Below are 26519 nucleotides of genomic sequence, written 5' to 3'. Positions count from 1 at the left end.
TTTGCAGAAAGTCCGCAGCACAATGCATTAGCAGCAAAGAAAAAAAAACCTCTGGAACTGGATTAGAAATTCACAGCATTTCAATATATATTTCAGATTTTCATCTGAGTTCACTGTTTGGAAAATCCATGGTAAATGCAACTCATGAAGATGGTGCAGGACTTGTCGTTGATTCTTCCATGTCTCCTCTTTGTAGGATTCTTCTCCCTCTCTGGGAACTCGGTGCTGCTGGTGGTGGCTTATCAGAAACGTTCCATGCTTAAGCCGGCTGAATTCTTCATTGTAAACCTTGCGATTAGTGACCTGTGCATGACAGGGACACTCTTCCCTTTGGCCATCCCATCGCTGTTTGCTCACAGGTAAGATGTGTTATTTGTCTTTGAATACAGCGACACACATAAAAATAAATAAATAAATAAAAATCTGTATTTTTAACCCTTTCAAGACCAAGCCATTTTTCACCTTCGTGGCCAGGCTTGATCTTGCAAATCTGACGTGTCACTTTATGCGCTAATAACTTTAAAATGCTTTTATTTATCCAAGCCATTCTGAGATTGTTTTCTCCTGACATCTCATACTTAATGTTAGGGGTAAATTTGGGTCAATAGATTTTACCTTTATATTATAAAAAATCCAAAATGTACAGAAAATTTGGGGAAAAAATTAATTTTCTAAATTTGAATTTTTACGCATTAAAATCAGATAGTGATACCTCATTAGATAGTTTTTACTTAAGATTCTCTATATATCTACTTTATGTTGGCATCATTTTGAAAATCACATTTTATTTTTTTAGGACGTTAGAAGACTTTGAATTTAAGAAGCAATTTTTAAACTTTTCTATAAAATTTTCAAAACCAGCTTTTTCATGGACCAATTCAGTTCTGAAGTCACTTTGAGGTCCTTACATAATAGAAATCACCTATAAATTACTGCATTTTAGAAACTACACCCCTCAACTTACTTCAAACTGGTTTTACAAACTATGTTAACCCTTTAGGTGTCCCACAAGAATTAAAGGAAAATGGAGGTGAAATTGACAATTTTCAGTTTTTGTGCAGATTTTTAATTTTAATCCAATTTTTTGTTCGATAACACATCAAGGGTTAACAGCAAAATGAACCTTAATATTTATAACCCTGATTCTACAGTTTACAGAAACACCCCGTTCATGTTCGTAAACAGATTTATGGGCACACAGCAGGGTTCAGAAGGAACGGAGCAACATATGGTTTTTTGGAGAGCAGATTTGCTGGAATAGCTTTTGAGTGTTGTGTCATATTTAAAGGCACAATAAGGCACCTCTACAGTAGAAAGCGTCCAAAAGTGACTCCATTTTCGAAACTACACCCCTCAAATAACTCATTGAGGGGTTTACTGACAACTTTTCCTCAGAAGCATTTCATAATATTTAGAAAGACATGGCTGTAAAAATTAAAAATTATATTTTTTACAAGAAAAATTCACCAAAAAGCCCAATTTCTTCACATTTAACAAGGGATAACATGAGAAAATGCACCCCATAATTTGTTACCCATTTTCTCCTGAATATGACAACACCCCATATGTGGTTGTAAATTGCTGTATGAGCAGGTGGCAGAAGTCAAAAGTAAAAGAGTGGCATCTGCATTTTCTAACATGAAATTTGCTGAAATAGATTTTAAGGGCCATAACTTTTTTATTTTTTGTTGACTGAGCTGTGTGGGGACTAAGTTTTTACAGGGTAAGCTTTAGTTTTTAATGGTAACATTTTTGGGTACATATGACTTTTTGATCACTTTTTATTAAATTTTTTATGAGGTGAAGTGGCTGATATTGCAATTCTGCCAGTGTTTTTTTTATTTTTTTAAGTATAATACTATACGTTTTTGGGCTCATGCACACGACCATATGAGTGGAGGACTATAGTCCCGCGGGCGGGCCAATGCACACAGTATCATAGTAACCTATGATGCTGTGCGCTCCCGTGCGCACAATGTATGTCGCTCTGGGACATATGGCCCGTTCACGGACCGTATGTCTCAGAGAGCAAACGGTCCTGTGCATGATCCCTTACACTGACAGATGGCTGAGAGGGGGAGCCCCTCCCTCTGTTAACCCCTTGGATGCCGCTAACAGAGCGCGCAGCAAATTTGGAGGCAGAGCGCACAGAGGGGGGCACAGATTGGGGTGCACATATTGAGGGCACACAGCAGCCAGTGCCTGATTTCAGGCTCCAATCTGCAGAGTGCAGATCTGAGCCTGAAACTGGCACTTTTATACTGCAGTGATCCGATTGGTTAGTCTGCACATCGCCGGCAAGGGACCACTCTGATCGGTCCCTTGCTGGCATCACTGGACTCTGCCGGAAAGGGCTTAAGAGAGAGATTATACTGTGTAAAAGTAAAAAAAAATACATTAAAGGGATTTTACGAGACTTTTTAACTGGTGACCTAGTATCTGATCGGTGGGGAACTGACACCCGGGACCACTGGCAATCAGCTGTTTGAGAAGGCACTGGTGCTCCTGTAAGCACCTCAGCCTTATTGCAGTTTTCCCTAGGCCATATGACATCATGTTTATCGGTCATATGGCCTAGGCGCAGCTCAGTGAATGGGGCTGAGCTGCAATACCAAGCAGGAGTGCCGGTGCCTTCTCAAACAGCTGAGTGGTGGGGGTCCCAGTGTTGGATCCCCACCAATCAGATACTGATGACCTATCCAGTGGTAAAAAGTTTCAGAAAACCCCTTTAAATAAAAACTAAATGCATTTGGTAATGGCATACTGATCCACAGCCTCATGCACATGACAGTTGTTTTTTGCGTCTGCAAATTGTGCGTCCGCAAAAAAAAGGATGCGGCATCCGTTTATTTATTTTTTGGGACGATCCATTTTTTTTCACAGATCCCTTGTAATAAATGCCTATCCTTGTCCGCAAATGTGAAAAAAGTAGGACATGCACAATTTTTTTTGCTGAAGGGAAACACTGACAACAGACGCGGAACACAATCGGATGAACTATCAGCATTTTTTTGCTGACCCATTGAAATGAATAGGTCCGCATCCTATCCGCCCAAAAAACGGAACGGAGGCCGAGAAAAACAACTGTCGTGTGCATGAGGCCTAAAATGGACACACCACAGCAAAAAAAAAATATAATAATGTATTAAAGTGGTTGTGCCAACATTAAAATTTATTGAACTTCCACCAGCCATATCTACTGTTATATAAAAGCTGTGGTAGTTACAGGGAATAGCTGCAGCAGAAAGGACATGTCCCTTGTGCTGTTATAGGAAGAGCTGCAGCAGAAAGGACATGCCCCTCGAGCTGTGATAGGGAGAGAGCTGCAGGAGAAAGGATACACCTCCTGAGCTGTCAGCTTGAAAAATTACTAGCAGAGTATTAGAGCAATGAATGGAGTTATTGTACACACAGTAATCACACAATATTTCTACACATTGTTAATGCACTGAAGGGCCATGCTCGCAGATGCGCAGTGCCGGTATAGTGTTCCTTCCCTGTGCTGGCATCAGCCTCAGGGAAGGAACTGCACATGTGCGAGCTCGCGCACCGCAAGATTACGCGATCTGACTTCGTGAGCAAGAAGGACATTCGTGGATACAGGCGGTGCTGGGCTCCTTCACTGGGGGGCGTGTTTGGGCCCCTTGGGCTCCTTACCAGGCTGATTTATATATATATATATATATATATAGCAGAAAAGAAGATTTGGCGGCACCAGTCTGTTGGCTCAGGTGCTATGTCCAAAGGAATGAGCTTTCCACCTTGTAATATATGCAGAGAATCGGACAGCACTCTAAGACTTGAAAAAAGTAGAAATCTTTATTCATCCATGTGAAAAATAATTGCAATTATTTTTCACATGGGTGAATAAAGATTTCTACTTTTTTCAAGTCTTGGAGTGCTGTCCGATTCTCTGCATATATATATATATATATATAATGATTTTTTACACTTAATAAAACCACACAGAGATATGGGACAGGTATATTGAAGACATGCTAGCGGTCTAGCAGTGCATATTCGCATCTCTATAGGGTAAAAAGAGGTGACAGAATCCCTTTAATATAGAGAGAATCAGCACAAAAGTATCAAATAAAATGGCTGTATCATTATTCTAAAAATTAAAAAAGCACAACTTCTGACACAAATAGTATTTTGCCTTTTTTTTTTTTCTTACAATGTACAGATAGTATTGTACTACTAACCCCTCCATCCACCCCTACATACAGGGTAATACAGCGCAACATACCTCTTACACCCAGTGACGTCTCTTTGATGTAGATGCTTAATATCGCACACAGGGGGACCCTGCCTGGGAAGGATTTACAATATATATAAACACACAGCCTTATTTGGCTTATAATCGCTCTTGTCCCAGACACTAAAACGTAACCTTTAATCCATTTGTTAAAATAATTTGAAAACGTGAGCAAACTTAAAGGGTTAAACCTATCTGATACCCTATGAGTGCTGTAATCCAGGGAAGCACCTACACAGATACAGGCGGGGGTGCATCTTCCTGCACTGCGTTACCTGAGGGACACTAGCTGTCCTCATATTGTATAAACAGTACATTGTTGCAATTAGTCACAAACTGCTGTAAGGCCTCTTTCACATGGGCGTTGCGGATTGGAGCCGGGTGTGTTCAGGGTAAATGGTGCCATTTTGACACTAAAACAAGTCAGTTTTCACTGTGATTGCGTTCCATGTTTGCATTTTTCCCCAGCGGGTGCAAAACATTGTAATGCGTTTTGCACGCGCGTGAGAAAAATCAGCATGTTTGGTACCTAGACCCGAACCCGGACTTTTTCACAGAAGTTCGGGTTTGGGTTAGATGTTGTGTAGATTTTATTATTTTCCCTTATAACATGGTTATAAGGGAAAATAATAGCGCAGCCCGGCTTCTCTTCTGTCTTCTTCTTTGAGGAATAGGACCTTTGATATCACTGCGCTCATCACATGATCTTTTACCATGGTGATGGATCATATGACGGACCATGTGATGAGCCCAGTGACGTCACCACAGGTCCTTTTCCTGTGCAAAGAAGAAGACAGAAGAGAAGCCGGGCTGCGCGATCAAGTGGATTAAGGTGAGTTATATTATTTTTTATTTATTTTTTAACCCCTCCAGCCCTATTGTACTATGCATTCTGTATTAAAAATGCTATTATTTTCCCTTATAACCATGTCATTAGGGAAAATAATAATGATCGGGTCTCCATCCCGATAGTCTCCTAGCAACTGTGCGTGAAAATCGCACCGCATCCGCACTTGCTTGTGAATGCTTGCGATTTTCACGCAGCCCCATTCATTTCTATGGGGCCTGCGTTGCGTGATAATATAGAGCATGCTGCGATTTTCACGCAACGCACAAGTGATGCGTGAATATCATCACACATCTGCACAGCCCCAAAGAAGTGAATGGGTCTGGATTCAGTGCAGGTTCAATGCGTTCAAGCTGACAGCTCAGGAGGTGTGTCCTTTCTCTTGCAGCTCTCTCCCTATCACAGCTCGGGGGGCATGTCCTTTCTGCTGCAGCTCTCCCTATAACAGCACAAGGGACATGTCCTTTCTGCTGCAGCTATTTCCTGTAACTACCACTGCTTTTATATAACAGTAGATATGGCTGGTGGCAGTTCAAGGATGGAAATGAGCACTTGCAACCATGATCATCCAGCTCAGTAGGTTGGATTAAACACCAGGGGGCGGCATTATAATGATGTAAAGAAGATAGCTCATAGCTGAAGCATGTTTGTAAAAAGTGAGCAAACTTAATAATAGCATTCTTAATACAGAATGCTAAGTAAATTAGGGATGGAGGGGTTAAAAAAGAAATTATGAAACTCACCTCATCCACTTGTTCGCGCTGCTCGGCTCGTCTTCTTTCTTCTTCTTTGATGACCTGGGAAAAAAAAGACCTTTGTGTCACGCCCTGCCCTGTGGGTGTTCTGAGGAGATCTGTCAGAGTTGCTACACGTGACTCAATTTGACAGTTTGTTTTGTTGAGGGTTTGAGCAGAATCCCACCTCCTCCCAGGTGTTGCTCTTTAGGTAATTGGTGAGGCTATTTATTTTTTCCTCTCCCTATAGCCTTTGCAGGTTATAGTTCTGCCTTGTGTGAGCTCTGGAAGTTTGGTGGATCGTCTGCTCGAACACCTCTCTAGATAAGTCCTTTTCCCTTATTCCTTCTGTGTCTATTTTGATTAGGCCTCTAGGGTGATGCTAGCTCCTTCGGGTGTTGAAGGAGCTGGGTACCTCTTTCCCTCTTCCCTACAACTGAGGGTTTGGTTCAGTGTGTTATAGTCTTAGGTATGTGGGCATGTGCATATCTACTATCGAGATATGCACATGGGCATAGCAGCTTAGGGAAAGTGTTTTAGGGATTGCTAGGAGGTGACCCCTTTGTTCCCTAGCATTTGGGGCCTAGTCAGTTGTTTTGTTTGCTTTGCCATGTTCTGTTTCCTTCCCTCATCTTACCTACTGTGACATTATAACCCGCCATACCGTCATTTTTTTATCCCTTGCTGTTTGAAAAATGGAAACTATTGATGCTTTGGTTGATCGCATGCAGGGATTGTTTTTGGAGGTAGCTGACCTCCGCAATTCAGTTGCACGGTGTCAGAGTACTTTGTCGTCTGGCACAGCCGGGGGAAACCAGGTCTGCCTGGAACCTAAGGTCGCTCCCCCTGATAGGTTTTCCGGTGGAAGTGATAACTTTATTCGGTTCAGGGAGTCCGGTAAATTGTATTTTTGTCTGCGTCCGATTTCATCTGGAGACGAAAACCAAAGAGTAGGGATTATTATTTCTCTGCGAAAAGGTGAAGCTCAGTCTTAGGTTTTTTCTCTGCTGACCGGTTCACATTCCCTCCAGTCGGTGGATGAATTTTTCGGAGCCCTGGGCCTGATTTATGATGACCCAGACCGGGTATCTATGGCTGAATCTAAGTTGCGCAGCTTGTGCCAGGGAGAACGTACTGCTGAATCGTATTGTGCTGAATTTAGAAGATGGGCGACTGACTCGGAGTGGAATGATCCTGCACTCCGTAGTCAGTTCTGTCAGGGGCTATCTGAGAGATTAAAAGATGCCCATATTCGTATCCTACCTGTAGTACCCGATTCCTCCTGCCATGGTGGTGCTAGACTCTGGAAATTTTGAGTTAAAGGTATTTATTGACAGTGGCGCAGGGGTTAATCTTATTGATTTTCAATTTCTTCAGAGTCATGGTTTTAAAACTAGCACATTAAGCAAAGAGATACCAGTGTTTGCTATAGATTCCGCCAACCTCTCGCAAAGATGTCTAACTCATATTGTTCAGGATATTCATTTGAGGGTGGGTGATTCTCATGTTGAGTTCATTTCTTGTTTTGTTATGAAAGGTTTGCCTGCTCCGATGGTTCTGGGTTTATCATGGTTGATAAAACATAACCCTACCATTGACTGGCAAATAAGACAAATCAGTAATTGGAGTGAATTTTGTATGAACAACTGTCTTAGTGCCTCTATTTCGGGGGTGTCCACTAAGGTGTTGCCTCAGTTTCTTTCCAACGTATTCTCGGAGGGTGGAGCTCAGGAGTTGCCCCCTCACCGAGAGTATGATTGTCCAGTCAGTCTTATCCCCGGAGCAAAATTGCCAAAATCTCAGTTATATCATTTTTCTCAACCCGAAAGAGTAGCTATGCAGGGGTATATTGCTGAGAGTTTGGCAAAGGGACATATTAAACCATCTCCTATGGCTGCTGGCTTCTTTTTCGTAAAGAAGAAGGATGGATCCCTTAGACCGTGCCTAGATTTCTGGGAACTGAATCTCATTACTCTCCGTGATCCTTATACCCTTCCCTTGATTCTGGATCTATTTGATAAGATTGTTGGTGCCAAGGTGTTTTCTAAGCTGGATTTAAGAGGAGCTTATAATCTGATCAGAATAAGGGAAGGAGATGCATGGAAAACGGCCTTCAATAACCCCAAGGGTCACTTCGAGAACTTAGTCATGCCCTTTGAGTTTAACTAATCTCAGTCTTTCAGCGCTTTATCAACATTTTTCATCATTTGGTGGGGAGGTTCTTTGTTATTTACCTCGATGACATACTAATTTACTCACCCGATATGAAGACTCATCAGGATCATTTAAGACAAGTGTTATTGATCCTTCGGGACAATAAATTGAATGCTAAGTTGGAAAAATGTGTGTTTGCTGTTCATGAGCTGCCGATTTGGGGTACTTGCTTTCTGCCTCCGGTTTTCGTATGGATACCGAAAAAGTCAGCACGGTACTGGAATGGGACCGGCCGGAGAATCAGAAAGCTCTGATGCGGTTTTTAGGATTTACTAATTGCTACAGAAAATTCATCCTGAATTATTCTACCATTGTCAAACCTTTGACAGATATGACTAGGAAGGGCCCTGTCTTCTCTGTCTGGTCAGATGAGGCATTACAGGCTTTTTCTGCTATTAAGAAAGGTTTTGCTTCTGCTCCCATTCTGATGCAACCTGATGTGTCTCAACCCTTCATTGTGGAGGTTGATGCGTCAGAAGTGGGAGTTGGAGCAGTCTTGTCGCAGGGTCCCTCTCCTAGAAAATGGCGCCCGTGTGCTTTTTTCTCCAAGAAACTCTCGGCCGACCAAAAGAAATTATGATGTTGGGAATAGAGAGTTGTTGGCCATCAAGTTGGCCTTTGAAGAGTGGCATCATTGGCTAGAAGTGGCTACTCATCCGATTACGGTATTTACTGATCATAAGAATCTGGCTTACCTCCAATCTGCAAAGCGTTTAAATCCTAGGCAGGCTAGATGGTCATTGTTTTTTACCAGGTTAAATTTTTTGGTCACCTATCGCCCTGGAATTAAAAATGTTAAAGCAGATGCGTTGTCACGTAGCTTTCCTGGGGGGGGATATTCGGAGGATCCCGCTCTGATTCTGGCTGATGGGGTGGTGGTTTCCGCTCTTTACCCCGAGCTGGAGATGGAAGTGTTGGGGGCTCAAAAGGAGGCTCCTGATTCTTGTCCTCCAGGCAAGTTGTTTGTTCCTTCTGAACTGCGATACAAGGTGTTCAAGGAACATCACAATACTGCCCTTGCGGTACGTCCTGGAAGTAGATCCACTATAGATCTTATTTCCCGGAGATTCTGGTGGCCAGGGTTGCGTAAAGGTGTTGAGGGTTATGTAGCAGCTTGTGAGACCTGTGCATGCGCTAAGGTGGCTCACACTCAGCCATCAGGATCTCTTCTTCCTTTGTCCATCCCATCTCGTCCTAGGACGCATTTGTCCATGGACTTCATTACTGGTTTGCTGAGTTCCTCTGGGAAAACTGTAATTTTGGTGGTAGTGGACCTCTTCAGCAAGATGGCTCACTTTGTACCATTATCCGGTTTGCTCAATGCGAAAACTCTTGCTCAGGTTTTTATTGATAACATTGTGAAATTACATGGCATTCCTTCTGATGTGGTGTCTGATAGGGGGACACAATTTTTTTCTAGGTTTTGGAGGGTGTTTTGTTCTCGCCTGGGTATTCAGTTGTCTTTCTCTTTGGCTTTTCATCCTCAGTGGAATGGTCAAACTGAGCGCACTAACCAAAACCTGGAGACCTATTTGAGGTGTTTTGTCGCTGAGAATCAGGATGAGTGGTCCTCGTTCTTGTCTTTAGCTGAGTTTGCCTTGATTAACTGTAGGCAGGAGTCAACTGATAAGTCACCATTCTTTGGCGCATATGGTTTTCACCCTCAGTTTAGTACTTTTTCTGGGACCGAATCTTCTGGGATACCAGAAGAGGAGAGATTCTCTTCCTCTTTGTCATCTATCTGGCGGAACATTCAAGTTAATTTAAAACAAATGGGTGAAAGATATAAACGGATGGCAAGACAAGAGACATATGACTGGTCCGGACCTGTGTGTGGGTGATTTGGTGTGGTTGTCCACTAAAAACATTAAGCGGAAGGTACCCTCTTGGAAATTGGGTCCAAGATTTATTGGCCCTTACAAAATCTCGGCCATTGTCAATCCGGTGGCGTTTCGTCTGGAACTTCAGCAGGCCTGGAAGATCCATAATGTGTGTCACAGGTCCTTGTTGAAGAAATATGTGGAACCTGCGGAACCATCTCCTTTGCCTCTTCCTCCTGTTTTGGTTGATGGTAATCTGGAGTTTCAGATCTCTAGAATTCTCGGGGTGTTCTTCGGGGTTCCCTTCAGTACCTGGTGCATTGGAGGGGATACGTTCCCGAGAAAAGAATGTGGGTTCCGGCTACCGATGTTAATGCTAGCCGCCTTGTGAATGCCTTTGACAGGGCACACCCGGATAAAGTTGGGCCTGGGTGTCTGGAGGTCACCCGTAAAGTGGGGGCACTGTCACGCCCTGCCCTGTTTGTGTTCTGAGGAGATCTGTCAGAGTTGCTGCACGTGACTCAATCTGACAGTTTGTTTTGTTGTTGGTTTGAGCAGAATCCCACCTTCTCCGATGTGTTGCTCTTTAGGTAATTGGTGAGGCTATTTATTCCTCCCTCTCCCTATAGCCTTTGTGGGTTATAGTTCTGCTTTGTGTGAGCTCTGGAAGTTTGGTGGATCGTCTTCTCCAACACATCTCTAGATAAGTCATTTTCCCTTTTTCCTTCTGTGTCTGTTTTGACTAGGCCTCTAGGGTGACGCTAGCTCCTTCGGTTGTTGAAGGAGCTGGGTGCCTCTTTCCATCTTCCCTACAGCTTAGGGTTTGGTTCAGTGTGTTATAGTCTTAGGTACGTCGGCATGTGCATATCTACCATCGAGATATGCACATGGGCATAGCAGCTTAGGGAAAGTGTTTTAGGGATTGCTAGGAGGTGACCCCTTTGTTCCCTAGCATTTGGGGCCTAGTCAGTTGTTTTGTTTGCTTTGCCGTGTTCTGTTTCCTTCCCTCATCTTACCTACCGTGACACTTTGGTGACGTCACTGCACTCATCACATGGTCCATCACCATGGTGATGGACCATGTGATGAGCTCAGTGACGTCACCAAAGGTCCTTTTCCTCCCAGGTCATCAAAGAAGAAGAAAGAAGACGAGACGGGCAGCGCGAACAAGTGGATTAGGTGAGTTTAATATTATTTTTTTTTAACCCCTCCTTCCCTAATTTACTTAGCATTCTGTATTAAGAATGCTATTATTTTCCTTTATAACCATGTTATAAGGGAAAATATTAAAATCTACAGAATACCTAACCCAAAGCCGAACTTCAGTGAAGAAGTTTGGGTTCGGTTATGGGTACCGCATTCATTTTTTTCTCATGCGCGTGCAAAATGCATTGCACTCGCGCAGAAAAAAAACTGAAGAATGCAACACAATCGCATACAAAACTCACCGCACTCGCAGGCAAAATCGCACGATTTTCCTGCGATGCACCCGCATCCTATCCGGCCCTCACACGCGAGGCCTTAGTGTCTGGGACAAGAGTGATTATAAGCCAAATAAGGCTGTGTGTTTATATATTTGATGTAGATGTTCTCTTTCCTCATCTTCTCCTTTCAGACCTTCAGACCAGACCACAATTTTTCAGCCATTTCTCGTCTCTGCAGTTTGACAGACAAAATCTTAGTTTACTACTTTTCCATCATCCTACCACCCTCAATACTGTGCCGCTGTGCTCCCCAATACTATACTGCAGAAACAGATAAAACCCCTGATAATAGTAGTATCATGCAGATAGTGCCCTTCAATAATTATTGGCACACAGTACCCTAAAATAACTGCGCCCAGCAAAAGTGCCCCTGACACTAATAGTGTAAACATACCATCCCCCAAAAATAATTGTGGTAAGCTCATAGTGTGCCAAGGTGCCCCCACAGTAATAGTGCTCCCAAAAGTCCCACCAATAGGAATAATTCTCTGCTAGAGCACACATGGTAGTATTAGTGCTCCTACAGTGCCCCCAACATGTACCCACTGTGCCCCAGAAGTAATAATGCTCCCATAGTGCCATACTAGTAATCATGTTGCCCATAGACCCCCAGTAGTAATAAAGCCCATCATAATGCCCCCAGTAGTAATAATCCTCCTTATAATGTGCCATTGCAAAAAATACCCCCTTTTAATGCCCCCAGTTGAGCTAATGTCCCTATAGTGCCCCCATAATGTGCCAGTATAAAATACCCCAATATAGTGCCCCCATAGATGCCCCTCAATCATGTGCCAGTAACAGGTGTCCCCAATCATGTGCCAGTAACAGGTGCCCCATAGATGCCCCCAATCATGTGCCAATAACAAGTGCCCCCATAGATGCCCCCCAATCATGTGCCAGTAACAAGTACCCCCATAGATGCCCACCAATCATGTGCCAGTAACAAGTACCCCATAGATGCTCCCCAATCATGTGCCAATAACAAGTGCCCACATAGATGCCCCCCAATCATTTGCCAGTAACAGGTGCCCCCAATCGTGTTCCAGTAACAGGTGCCCCATAGATGCCCCCCAATCATGTGCCAGTAACAGGTGCCCCATAGATGCCCCCCAATCATGTGCCAGTAACAGGTGCCCCCAGAGATGCCCCACATTCATGTGCCAGTAACAGGTGCCCCATAGATGCCCCCCAATCATGTGCCAGTAACAGGTGCCCCCAGAGATGCCCCACATTCATGTGCCAGTAACAGGTGCCCCCATAGATGCCCCCCAATCATGTGCCAGTAGTAGTACCATATACAAAAAATAAACACTTATACTTACCTCTATCAGGCTGACAGCGATGCAATGCAGGCCTCTTCTGGTCTGTGTCCTGCGCTGTACGGCTCAGGCGGCGTGATGACATCATTGCGCCGGCTGCAGCGGCCTCTGATAGGCTGCAGGCACTAGGCAGAATAACTGGGAAGAAAGACGCCTCTCCCTCCCCTGCCCCGCCGCAGCACTTCCATCTGTATCGCTGTCCTGAAGACTGCGATACAGATGACTATGGAGATGAGCGCTTCCACAATGGAAGTGCTCATCTCCCTGTGCCCTGCCACAGTCCCCCACATCACCAGTGGCCAGTGGGGCTCAAGAGGCAGCTGCCCCTTTTGCTCCGCGTTAAAGACGGCCCTGATTACAAATGTTTGTCATTGTCCTTTAAGATATGTTCACAGAACTTATTTTAATATTCCATTTCCCACAATGTAATATTGCAGGCTGCTTGCTGCTGTATTGTACCTCTGTGGTCAGAATGTGAATTAATGGTGACCGACATGTGAATTATACAAGCTGGTGTGGTCTGTTCTACATAACAGATACAGCACAGTCATGACTCCTGCTGGTCACAAGTAGAACTGCAATGTACTAACCAGTGAGCACTGAATCCAGCAGCCCACATATTGACACCGCCTGTGCTACTATCAGCAGGGGCCACAGGCCAGCACCTGTCATTTAGATGGTCTCCCCACAATTATTTCACAGTTTTTCTCATATTCCACAGAATTACAACGCTTCCTCCTCTCCTCAGGTGGCTATTTGACAGACTGACCTGCAAATATTATGCATTTTGTGGAGTTCTGTTTGGTCTCTGCAGCCTGACGAATTTGACAGTTCTGAGCTCCGTCTGCTGCATGAAGGTCTGTTACCCCCAATATGGTGAGTGACTGCACAGGTTTCATCAGTTTGTACTGTTGGTAGATCAGATGTGTACGCTGCCAACTTCAATGTCTTCCCATTGTTCCAGATGTATTAATAATCTTACCCTTGTTTTTCTATATTTTGTGTTTCTATTCCTTGTATCCAGTCTAAAGCCTTATTCACACGTCAGTGTTTCACGGACGTGTGCTGTTCGTGTTCTCCATGGACAGCACACGTCCCATTTATTTCAGGCTCCATTCACACATCCGCGGAACGGAATTGCGGACCCATACATTTCTATGGGGCCGAATTGCGGACCCGCACTCCCGGGTCCGCAATTCTGATCCTGAAAAAAATAGAACATGTCCTATTCTTGACCGCAATAGCGGACAAGAATAGGCACATTCTCTTAGTGCTGGCAATGTGCAGTCCGCAAAATGCGGAACGCACATTGACGCTGTCCGTGTTTTGCGGATCTGCGGATCCGCAAAACACACACAGATGTGTGAATGGACCCTTAATGTGTGTATTCAGACAACAGTGTTTTAGCACAATCCGTCGGTCAGTGATTTTAGGACGGATGCATGCTCTATTTTGTCCGTGTTCACGGATCCATCACGTCCATTATAGTCTATGGGTCCGTAAAAACCAAGAGATGCTTTGAAAATTATTTTTCAGCTGTTCAGAGTCAGTGAAACACGGATGGCACACGGACAGCAAAAAACGGACCCACGGACCCAACACGGATTCTTCACGAATGCCTCACTGACCATCTTCTCATGTATTTGAGCACTAACACGTGTGAATGAGGATTAAGGCCTCGTTCACATTTTCTTATCTGTTTCACTTCCATGAAAAAAATCAGTCCGTGTTACATCTGTGAAGATGTCTGTGTGCATCTGTGTTTGGTTCATGTGTCTGTTTTTTTAACCTTCCGTGTATTCCACGCATGCTGCTCAGCTGAGAATTATATTCCAGAGGATCTCCTATCAGTCGTCGATGAAAAACAGACACAACACGGATGTGATCCATGTTGTGTCTGTGATTTTCACAGACTTGTAGACATCAATGGGAATGTTTGGTCCACATCAAAGTAAGGCATGTCTCCGTGAATCCCCGATCAGTAAAACAACATACTGATATGTGAACAGACACATTCAAATCAATAGGTACATGTACGGTCCGCGTCAGTGAAAAACGGAAATGTGAACAAGGCCTAACAACGGTCTGTGAGCTAAATACATCAGAGGCAGAAATCTCTCTACAGTCGTCGCCAAAAGTTTTGAGAATTACATAAATATTGAAAATTGGAAAAGTTGCTGCTTAAGTTTTTATAATAGCAATTTACATATACTCCAGAATGTTATGAAGAGTGATCAGATGAATTGCATAGTCCTTCTTTGCCATGAAAATGAACTTAATCCCCAAAAAACCTTTCCACTGCATTTCATTGCTGTCATTAAAGGACCTGCTGAGATCATTTCAGTAATCGTCTTGTTAACTCAGGTGAGAATGTTAACGAGCACAAGGCTGGAGATCATTATGTCAGGCTGATTGGGTTAAAATGTCAGACTTGACCTGTTAAAAGGAGGGTGATGCTTGAAATCATTGTTCTTCCATTGTTAACCATGGTGACCTGCAAAGAAACGCATGCAGCCATCATTGCGTTGCATAAAAATGGCTTCACAGGCAAGGATATTGTGGCTACTAAGATTGCACCTCAATCAACAATTTATAGGATCATCAAGAACTTCAAGGAAAGAGATTCAATTCTTGTTAAGAAGGCTTCAGGGCGTCCAAGAAAGTCCAGCAAGCGCCAGGATCGTCTCCTAAAGAGGATTCAGCTGCGGGATCGTAGTGCCACCAGTGCAGAGCTTGCTCAGGAATGGCAGCAGGCAGGTCTGAGCGCATCTGCACGCACAGTGAGGCGAAGACTTTTGGAAGATGGCCTGGTGTCAAGAAGGGCAGCAAATAAGCCACTTCTCTCCAAAGAAAACATCAGGGACAGATTGATCTTCTGCTGAAAATATGGTGAATGGACTGCTGAGGTCTGGGGCAAAGTCATATTTTCCGATGAAGCCTCTTTCCGATTGTTTGGGGCATCAGGAAAAAGGGTTGTCTGGAGAAGAAAAGGTGAGCGCTACCATCAGTCCTGTGTCATGCCAACAGTAAAGCATCCTGAGACCATTCATGTGTGGGGTTGCTTCTCGTCCAAGGGAGTGGGCTCACTCACAATTTTGCCCCAAACCCCACAGCCATGAATAAAGAATGGTACCAAAACACCCTCCAACAGCAACTTCTTCACCAAACTGTTGTTGGATTGTTGGAAGAACAATGCATTTTCCAGCACGATGGAGCACCGTGCCATAAGGCAAAAGTGATAACTAAGTGGCTCAGGGACCAAAACGTTGACATTTTGGGTCCATGGCCTGGAAACTCCCCGGATCTTAATCCCATTGAGAACTTGTGGTCAATCCTCAAGAGGCAGGTGGACAAACAAAAACTCACTAATTCTGACAAACTCCAAGAAGTGATTATGAAAGAATGAGTTGCTATCAGTCAGGAATTGGCCCAGAAGTTGATTGAGAGCATGCCCAGTCGAATTGCAGAGGTCCTGAAAAAGAAGGGCCAACACTGCAAATACTGACTCTTTTACATGTCATGTAATTGTCGATAAAAGCCTTTGAAACGTATGAAGTGCGTGTAATTATATTTCACTACATCACAGAAACAACTGAAACAAAGATCTAAAAGCAGTTTAGCAGCAAACTTTGTGAAAACTAATATTTGTGTCATTCTCAAAACTTTTGGCCACGACTGTACATTGTTTCAGTGTAGACTAGTGTCTCAGCTGTTTAGATGACAAAGCATTATTGAGACTGGATACAATTGTAACAAACCCTCAGCTGTCAGAAGTATCTAGTTAGTACAGGTTTGCAGCCTCCGGATAATATTATTTGCTTAGAGCAAGCAGAGATCTTGAAATCTGTGGAAAAAAATTACAGAAAGTTTATTAGAGGGTTGTGGAAGCTTTCCCATAGTTAAATGGGCTGTCTCACTTCAGCAAATGGCATTTATCATGTAGACAAAGTTAAAGAGGTTTCTAAGACTTTTTTTTTTTTTTTTTACTGATGACCTATCCTCTGGATAGGTCATAAGAATCTGGGCGTCTGGGACACCAAGAAACCCCACTGATCAGCTGTTTGAGAAGACTCCAGGGCTTCTCTCAGCCCATCAAGCACAGCATCATACATTGTACAGCGGCTGTGCTTGGAAGTGCAGCTCAGCTCCATTCACTTCAATGGGGCTGAGCTGTGCGTAGGCCATGAGACCGAAGTACGTGACGTCACTGGCCTAGGCTAAGCTGCAAAAACATTGTGGCTTTTCAAGCAGATGATTGGTGGTGGTCCCGGGTGTAGGAACCCCATCGATCAGATACTGATTAACTATCCGGGATATCTGGGAAAACCCCTTTAATACAAGGCACTCAGGGGCGTAGCTAACGGCTCATGGGCCCTGGTGCAAGAGTTCACTTTGGGCCCCCCTTTCCTCAGTGTGTTGTGTGTCTTCTTATGTGGCACAAGGGTCTTTGGGCCCCCTTAGGCTCCTGGGCCTGGTAGCGACAGCTACCTCTGCACCCCCTATAGCTACGCCCATGAAGGCACTTACTAGTGATGATCGGCCGGGGCAATATTTGAATTTGCAATATTTTGCCAATATTTGGGTGAATATTTGTCATAAATTTGCTAATTTGACTAAATATTACTGATTGGTACACTAAATATTGTTGTGAACTTGTGATATCACAGAACTATGTCTGTAGCATGTATGTAGTAGCATGTATGTAGCATGTCAGCTACACTATATCAGGACATAACCCACTAACTATCTAATGTAATGACACAGCAAAGCACAGAGCACAGCAATGGCACTGTTCTCTCTCTCAGAACTCCATACAACTACAGAAATGGCTGCTGGGGAGGTTCTTATATAGTAAGGGGTAGACAACTTTCCTATTGGTTGCTAAGCTCAGACAAAGAGACATTGCAGCCTTCTCATTGGCCCACAAGCAAGAAGCAGGGAGGGATCATGGGTTCAAATGAAAATAAAAAACTAGAATATTCGTGAATACGAATATATAGCACTATATTCTAAATCTTCGCGAATTCTTGAAGTGGCGATATTCGCGATTTAAATTTGCGATTTAAATATTTGCGCCCAACACTAGCACTTACTAGTGTATTTTCATTGTCCATATTTCCTGCTTTGCTGGCTTGATTCATTTTTTCATCACATTATACACTGCCTGTATCCAGGGGTCACGACCACCCAGCAATCCAGCAGTAGTGGTCGTGATTGCACACTACAGGAAAAAGTGCCGTCCTTTCTCGTGCCCGGGACCGTAGGAGTGCACACAGGCACGCATGCGCAGAAGCTCCCATTCTGGCCACCTCATGTCAGTGCTGCAGCAATGGCTGTTATCCCTAGAAATGAGCCATGTATAATGTGATGGAAAACTGATTCGAGCCAGCAAAAGAGGCAATATGGACAATGACAATACATTAGTAAGTGGCTTGTATTAACATTGTCTACATGATAAATGCCACTTGCTGAAGTCAGACAACCCTTTTTAAACAGTCGCTGTACTTTCACACAATGTCATTTCATTTAATAGAGAATGGTGTAACTAGGAAACGTATTCTTTTCCGGCATAGAGTTCCATCAAAAGGGCTCTATGGCGGAAAAGAACTGATCAGGCATATACCCATGCATTCTAAATGGATAGAAATCCATTCAGTTTGCATCAGTATGCCTTCCGTTCAGTCACTGTCAGGCGTTTTGGCCGGACATAATACCGCAGCATTCTGCATTATTATGTCCGTCCAAAATGCCTGATCAGTCGTCGGAATTAATTCCCATTGACTTGCATTAGTGCCGGATCCAGCATTGCAATACAACTGAAGGACGGATCCGTCCATCCGCATGACAAGCGGAGAGACGAATCCGTTCTTGCAATGCATTTGTAGACTGATCCGCACCCAGATCTGTCTACAAATGCTGTCAGTTGTCACACTGATCGGCGGATCCGGCAGGCAGCTCAGACGACGAAACTGCATGCCGGATCACACTAATGCTAGTGTGAAAGTACCCTTAAATCACTTAATTTATAAAAATATGCCTGCATCTACCTGAAAAAAGTCATGGCCCCTAGGGGTCTCACTTCCACCTAACTTGCAGAACACTGTCTGTTGTCAGGGATAAGATAACACGGTTATCTAATCCCTATAATGACCACCAGAATATGTCACCCGCAATCCGAAGGAGGCTGGGGAACATCGTGGCCTGCTATTTGCTTTGCAACCCCCCCCCCCCCCCCCCCGGAGAGATGCAGTGGCGGCCGTGCAGAGATCCGGGGGGACACGGGTGTTAGGGAGCAGCTAAGTATGGTCTAGTTGGGGGTCATTATAGGGATTGGATATCCTCTTTAAACGTTAAACGGATGCCTCAGACAGATGCCATACAATGACATCCATCACCATATACAGGGAGTGCAGAATTATTAGGCAAATGAGTATTTTGACCACATCATCCTCTTTATGCATGTTGTCTTACTCCAAGCTGTATAGGCTCGAAAGCCTACTACCAATTAAGCATATTAGGTGATGTGCATCTCTGTAATGAGAAGGGGTGTGGTCTAATGACATCAACACCCTATATCAGGTGTGCATAATTATTAGGCAACTTCCTTTCCTTTGGCAAAATGGGTCAAAAGAAGGACTTGACAGGCTCAGAAAAGTCAAAAATAGTGAGATATCTTGCAGAGGGATGCAGCACTCTTAAAATTGGAAAGCTTCTGAAGCGTGATCATCGAACAATCAAGCGTTTCATTCGAAATAGTCAACAGGGTCGCAAGAAGCGTGTGGAAAAACCAAGGCGCAAAATAACTGCCTATGAACTGAGAAAAGTCAAGCGTGCAGCTGCCAAGATGCCACTTGCCACCAGTTTGGCCATATTTCAGAGCTGCAATATCACTGGAGTGCCCAAAAGCACAAGGTGTGCAATACTCAGAGACATGGCCAAGGTAAGAAAGGCTAAAAGACGACCACCACTGAACAAGACACACAAGCTGAAACGTCAAGACTGGGCCAAGAAATATCTCAAGACTGATTTTTCTAAGGTTTTATGGACTGATGAAATGAGAGTGAGTCTTGATGGGCCAGATGGATGGGCCCGTGGCTGGATTGGTAAAGGGCAGAGAGCTCCAGTCCGACTCAGACGCCAGCAAGGTGGAGGTGGAGTACTGGTTTGGGCTGGTATCATCAAAGATGAGCTTGTGGGGCCTTTTCGGGTTGAGGATGGAGTCAAGCTCAACCCCCAGTCCTACTGCCAGTTTCTGGAAGACACCTTCTTCAAGCAGGGGTACAGGAAGAAGTCTGCATCCTTCAAGAAAAACATGATTTTCATGCAGGACAATGCTCCATCACACGCGTCCAAGTACTCCACAGCGTGGCTGACAAGAAAGGGTATAAAAGAAGAAAATCTAATGACATGGCCTCCTTGTTCACCTGATCTGAACCCCATTGAGAACCTGTGGTCCATCATCAAATGTGAGATTTACAAGGAGGGAAAACAGTAAACCTCTCTGAACAGTGTCTGGGAGGCTGTGGTTGCTGCTGCACACAATGTTGATGGTGAACAGATCAAAACACTGACAGAATCCATGGATGGAAGGCTTTTGAGTGTCCTTGCAAAGAAAGGTGGCTATATTGGTCACTGATTTGTTTTTGTTTTGTTTTTGAATGTCAGAAATGTATATTTGTGAATGTTGAGATGTTATATTGGTTTCACTGGTAAAAATAAATAATTGAAATGGGTATATATTTGTTTTTTGTTAAGTTGCCTAATAATTATGCACAGTAATAGTCACCTGCACACACAGATATCCCCCTAAAATATCTAAAACTAAAAACAAACTAAAAACTACTTCCAAGAATATTCAGCTTTGATATTAATGAGTTTTTTGGGTTCATTGAGAACATGGTTGTTGTTCAATAATAAAATGAATCCTCAAAAATACAACTTGCCTAATAATTCTGCACTCCCTGTAGTTTCAGTTTTTTCCCCCCCAATGTATATGTTAAAGGGGTTGTCCGGGATTGGGGACATGGGTGTACATGTACAATGGTCCCCTAAATATTACATTCATGCCTGTCCTTCCCTTACCAGACATTTCTGATGGCCCTTTTTCACTTCACAAATTTTCAGCCGGAAGTGCAGTTTCTATCACCGTCAGTGACGTACCAGGTCCCTTTCTGCATAGCGAAGCCTCTTCTTCTGCTTCACAAGGAGCCCGGTGACGTCACAGTCAGCCTCTAATTATTCCAAGCGCATGGAGGGGCAGTAACTAGGCGGCAACAGACTGCGCTAAGCCACGCCCCTCTGGTCCGGTGACGTCACCGGGCAGGGCGCATTCTTAGCAAGGAAGGAGGCGTTTAGGGGCATGACTAAGGCGGAGGAATAGTTGCGGCAGGAGGCAGCATATGAATTAGGGGGGGTGGCTGCATGGAGGAGCAGGCACACACTCGAAACAACACGATGCTGCGCTGCGCTGGGACCCAGAAAGCATTGACGCAGGAAGTTACGGCACACAAACAGAGAGGTAAACAATCAGTGGGGGACTGTAGGAGCCCTGCTGAAGTGTAAAAATACCTAAAAACATCTATTGATTTAACAGTTTTTTAAAAAAATATCTTGATCCCGGATGTATTGCAATGCATTGCAGAGGGGATAGGACCCCCAAAAGTAAACATCAGTAATAAAGTAAAGAAAGAAAAAGTAAAAAAAAAGTGTTTGATAAAATTAATAAAGTAATACCATTAATAAAGTAAAAAAAACGGAAAAAAAACGCCCCTTTCCTCATATTTTATAATAAAAAAATAAAATAAAAAAAGGTATCGCTGCGTCCATAATGACCGGCTCTATAAATATATCACATGATCCACCCTGTCCGATAAACACCATAAAAAATTAAAATAAAAACCGTGACATTTTTGTCACCTTAAATCACAAAAGGTGCTACATCAAGCGATCAAAAAGGCGTATGTCCCACAAAATGTTATCAATAAAACTGTCACCTCATCCCACGAAAAATTTGCCCCTACCTAACATAATCGTCCAAAAAATATATATATATAGCTCTTAGAACATAGAGACACTAAAACATCATTTTTGTGTTTCAAAACTGCTATTATTGTGCTAAAGTGAAATAAAAAAAAAGTATACATATTAGGTATCGCCACATTCGTAACAACCAGCTCTATAAAAATATCACATAACCTAACCCCTCAGGTGAACACCGTAAAAAAATAAAAACTGTGTAAAGAAAAAAGCCATTTTTGTCACCTTACATCACAAAAATTGCAACACCAAGCGACCAAAAAGGCATATACCCCCCAAAATAGTACCAATCAAACAGTCACCTCATCCCGCAAAAAATGCTTTCTTACCTAAGACAATTGGTCAAAAAATAAAGAAGCTATGGCTCTCAGACTATGGATACATTCAGGTGTCCGCCTGCTGAGCGGAGCGGAGGCCAAACGCTGCCAGACTGATGCATTCTGAGCGGATCCGCATCCACTCAGAATGCATTAGGGCTGGACGGATCCTTTCGGGGCCGCTTGTGAGAGCCTTTAAACGGAACTCACAAGCGGAGCCCCGAACGCTAATGTGAAAGTAGCCTAAATCTGCCTTCCAAAAACCATATGGCTTTCCTTTCCGACTGCGCCCTGCCGTGTGCTCTTACATCAGTTTATGACCACATGTGTGGTGTTTCTGTAAACAGCAGAATCAGGGTAATAAATATTTAGTTTTAATTGGCTGTTACCCTTGCTTTGCTACTGGAAAAAATTGAGTAAAATGTAAAATCTGCCCAAAAAGTTAAATTCTGAAATCTCATCTCCATTTTCCATTAATTCTTGTGGAACACCTAAAGGGTTAACAATTTTTAGGTGGTTTCTATTATGTAAGCCTCACAAAGTGACTTCAGACCTGAACTGGTCCTGAAAAACGTAGGTTTTGGAAATTTTCCCAAAAATTTCAAGATTTGCTTCCAAACTTCTAAGCCTTCTAACGCCCCCCAAAAAATCAAATTTAATTTTCAAAATGATCCAAACATGAAGTAGACATATGGGAAATGTAAAGTAATAACTATTATATGAGGTATCGCTATCTATTATAAAAGTAGAGAAATTTAAATTGGGGAATCTTTCAAAATTTTAGGTCAATTTGGGATTTTTTCACAAATAAAGGTGAAATATATCGACTCAAATTTATGACTAACATTAAGTACAATGTGTCATGAGAAAACTATCTCAGAATGGCTTGGATAAGTAAAAGTGTTCCAAAGCTATTACCACATAAAGTGACATGTGTCAGATTTGCAAAAAATGGCCTGGGCAGGAAGGTGAAAACAGGCCCGGGGTTGAAGGGGTTAAAAATCCCAGCCGCAAAGATCAGTGTTGTTCCATGTAATGCAACCATCCTATGTCTTTCCACTGCCAACTCCTGCCCCATTTTTTCTTGTAGTAACATTACATTTATGCAGTGGCTTTCTAGCTGCTCCAATGGTGCAGATTGTGTTTGTGCTCGAGTAATATGCCCCATATTTATCAACTTTGGGCTATACCCCCACCCCCAACCCTGCAATGTATGCATCAGGGGCAGACAAACAGAGGCCCCTGTGCAGAAACAGTATATCGGCCCCTGTCTCTCAAATTGAGCATCACTCCCCATACATATTGGGCCCCCGCGTAACTGCACAGGTTGCCCGTATGGTTTTCTGCCCCGACGTGTGTTTTATGTGTGATAGTAGACTTGATCTGTGTTTCTTCTCTTTTTCCAGGTAATAAATTTTCTTCATCCCATTCTTGTGCCTTGCTGCTCTGTGTCTGGGCTTACGCCTTTGTGTTTGCTAGTGCTCCCTTGGCAGACTGGGGAAGTTATGGTCCTGAACCATATGGAACTGCCTGCTGTATAGACTGGAAGGCGGCCAACCAAGAGCACAGAGCCATCTCCTACATCGTGTCTCTGTTTGTCTTCTGCTACATTATTCCCTGCACGTTAATCCTAATCTCCTACACCCTCATTTTGCTCACTGTGAAAGGGGCGAGAAAAGCCGTACAACAGCACTTGTCCCCGCAAAATAAAGGAAGCAGCGTCCACAGGCTCATAATTAAGGTGAAAGATCATAGAAGATTTTACATAAAATATAAACCTACATAATGAGCTCATTGTATACACACATCCTGCATTATACTTCAAAGCTGCAGAATAAGTATGGAATGCATGCAAACAGTGGGGAAGAGTTATCAAATTACTGTAAAGTAGAACTGCCCATAGCAACCAGATTCATTTTCCAAAGGAGCTGTGAAACATGAAAGGTGGAATCTAATTGGTTGCTACAGGCAACTAATCCAGTTCTACTTTACACCAGTTTGATACATCTCCCACAGTGTCTCCAGCAGCAGAATAGAGAATGCAGCTCTGGAGGTTAACACAGGATGTAACTCAAGATCAGTAATGTATGTACTGTACACAGTGACTCCATCAGCAGAACAGTAAGTGCAGCTCTGGAGTATTTATTTTACGCACTTATATAGCACTGACATATTCCGCAGGACTTTACAGACAGCATCAAGTTGTCCCCAATGGGGCTCAGAAAAACCGGAGTACCCAGAGGAAAACAACGCAAACACGGGGAGAACATACAAACTCCATGCAGACGTTGTCCTTGGTCAGATTCGAACCTAGGACCCCAGGGCTGCGAGGCACCAGTGCTAACCACTGAGCCCGTTCTGCCCTAGTATAACCTATGCTGTAATTCAGAATCAATACATGATAAGTAATGTATGTACAAAGTGATTCCACCAACAAAACCGTGACTGCAACTCAATCCACAAGATAGGGAATAACTGACTGATCCGTGCGGGTCTGATCACTGGGACTCCCACCAATGCCAAGAATGGCGATCCTGGTCCCCCGATCTAATGGAGTGGCAGGCGGAGCATGCCCCTGCCCTTCCATTCATTTTTTATAAGAACACAAAAAATAGCTGAGCGCTTTACTCGCCATAGTCATGATTGGTGAGGTTCCCAGCGATAGGATCCTCACTATCACTTACCTAATTTTTGCTTCATAAGACGCACTTTTCCCCCCCAAAAGTTGGGGGGAAATGTCTGTGCGTCTTATAAAGTGAATACTAGTGAGCGCTTCCAATATGGAAGAACTCTCTAGTATGCATTAGGTGCAGGGAGCGGGGGAATCGCTATGAGCGCTGCCGGTACTCACCCTCCCTAGTCTTCTTCTTGGGAGCCACGCTGCAGTGCAGGTCCTGACCATGTACAGCGTCAGCACGCAGTGTGCATACTGTGACCCGACGCTGTTGGTGACAGTGCAGTGCGGGACGGAAAAGACAAGGGATTGCGACTACAGGAGCGATTGCCAGACTTGGAGAGGAGTGGCGTAGCAGGAGAAGTAAAATGTTTTATTTTATCTCTGATCTGAGGTCTGATGGGGGTCTGGCATGGAAGTCTCATATGGTTCTGGCATAGAAGTCTGATATGAGGTCTGATGGTGGTCTGGCATGGAAGTCTGATCTGAGGTCTGATGGGGATCTGACATGGGGGTCTGACATGGAGGTCTGATGAGAATTTGACATGGAAGTCTGAACTGAGTTCCTGATTTGGGGGTCTGATGTGAGGTTTGATGAAATTTTTTCTTATTTTCCGCCTCTAAATTCTTGGTGCGTCTTATCAGTTGTGTCTTATAACGCGAAAAATAGGGTAGTTATCCTCTATCTTGTGGATATGGTATAACTTCAAAGCTTGGCACAACCCCTTTAATTGAGTAGCTATGTAAAATAGTTTTCACAGTTGGACACATGCTATAATAAAAGGAGACCTCGGTAACTATAGGATATCTCCAGCCCACAGTCCACATATACATTTTGGGATCAGGCTGAATTTACACCATTAACTTCTACATATTAGATACACCCCTCTTATTTGCAGAGAGACTCTACACTAAATATAATATATGTATATATATATATATATATATATATAATTTTATTGGTATAACATAACTAAAAACAATCTAAAAATATTTCAAGAGGAACCAATCGCCACAATGAATGAATAAATAGTTTACATGATACATACAATATCAATATATAAATAGCCCTTATGTCATTATATCCATAATAAATTAAGTAAAAGGCAGCCATACAATTAATAATGATATTTAAGCCAATATTCTGATAATACAAATACAATAGGTATGATAACCAACCAACTAATGGCACATTCTGGAAGTGCGAGCCCACTCAGAAGTCTATGCGTTTCACTGTGCAGCTTCTTCTGGAGGTCCTGAGTAAACTATAAAGTGTAGGCTCATATATAGATGGTCATATAAAAGAAAAAGTTGCAGGTGCTACTTACAAAATTGTGCCTGATAATGGCGTGCACGTCAATGAAGGCTGGAAGAAGGCATGGCATTGGTGGGATTAGCGCAAAATGCACAGTTCTGCCTCAGCGCACACCCCTAATCCCGTACATCATGACACTAGGCCTCCCAGGTGCACGCAGCAATCAGCGCCATCTTACTTGTGGGAAAGTATTATATAATGTCCAATTCCTAGTAAATTAACATACTTAGGCTACTTTCACACTAGCGTTGCTAGAATCCAACAGGCAGTTCCGTTGCTGGAACTAACAAGTTTCTTACCTACCTACGGATGAGCGTCACCAGTTTTGACGATCTGCTACAAAGGGTCTCTCATCGCATCGAAAGACAGGACACCATTTTCCGTCAAAGTATTTCACCTGCAGAACAGTTAATGCTTACCATGAGGTAATTATACATTTTTTAAATTTTTTATATTTTGCTAGTAAATGTTATTTTTGTATACTTTTTCGGGTTCAAAGCT

The 26519-nt window shown here is 43.4% G+C and overlaps 1 protein-coding gene across 1 annotated transcript in view; it reads left to right on the top strand.

Moving 5' to 3' along the window:
• The window catches only part of LOC122941843 (opsin-5-like), a 66722-nt gene that overhangs the window by 4921 nt on the left and 35282 nt on the right, over positions 1-26519 (top strand). The window contains exons 3-5 of the mRNA XM_044299307.1: positions 197-359; positions 13425-13552; positions 23436-23770. Coding sequence (XP_044155242.1) covers positions 197-359; positions 13425-13552; positions 23436-23770 — 626 coding nt within the window. The remainder of the gene's footprint in view (positions 1-196; positions 360-13424; positions 13553-23435; positions 23771-26519) is intronic.

Source organism: Bufo gargarizans, chromosome 6 (genome assembly GCF_014858855.1).
Source record: "Bufo gargarizans isolate SCDJY-AF-19 chromosome 6, ASM1485885v1, whole genome shotgun sequence".
Taxonomy (NCBI): domain Eukaryota; kingdom Metazoa; phylum Chordata; class Amphibia; order Anura; family Bufonidae; genus Bufo; species Bufo gargarizans.
Note: the sequence above shows the minus strand (reverse complement) of the source record. Positions and strands in the feature narration are given on the sequence as shown.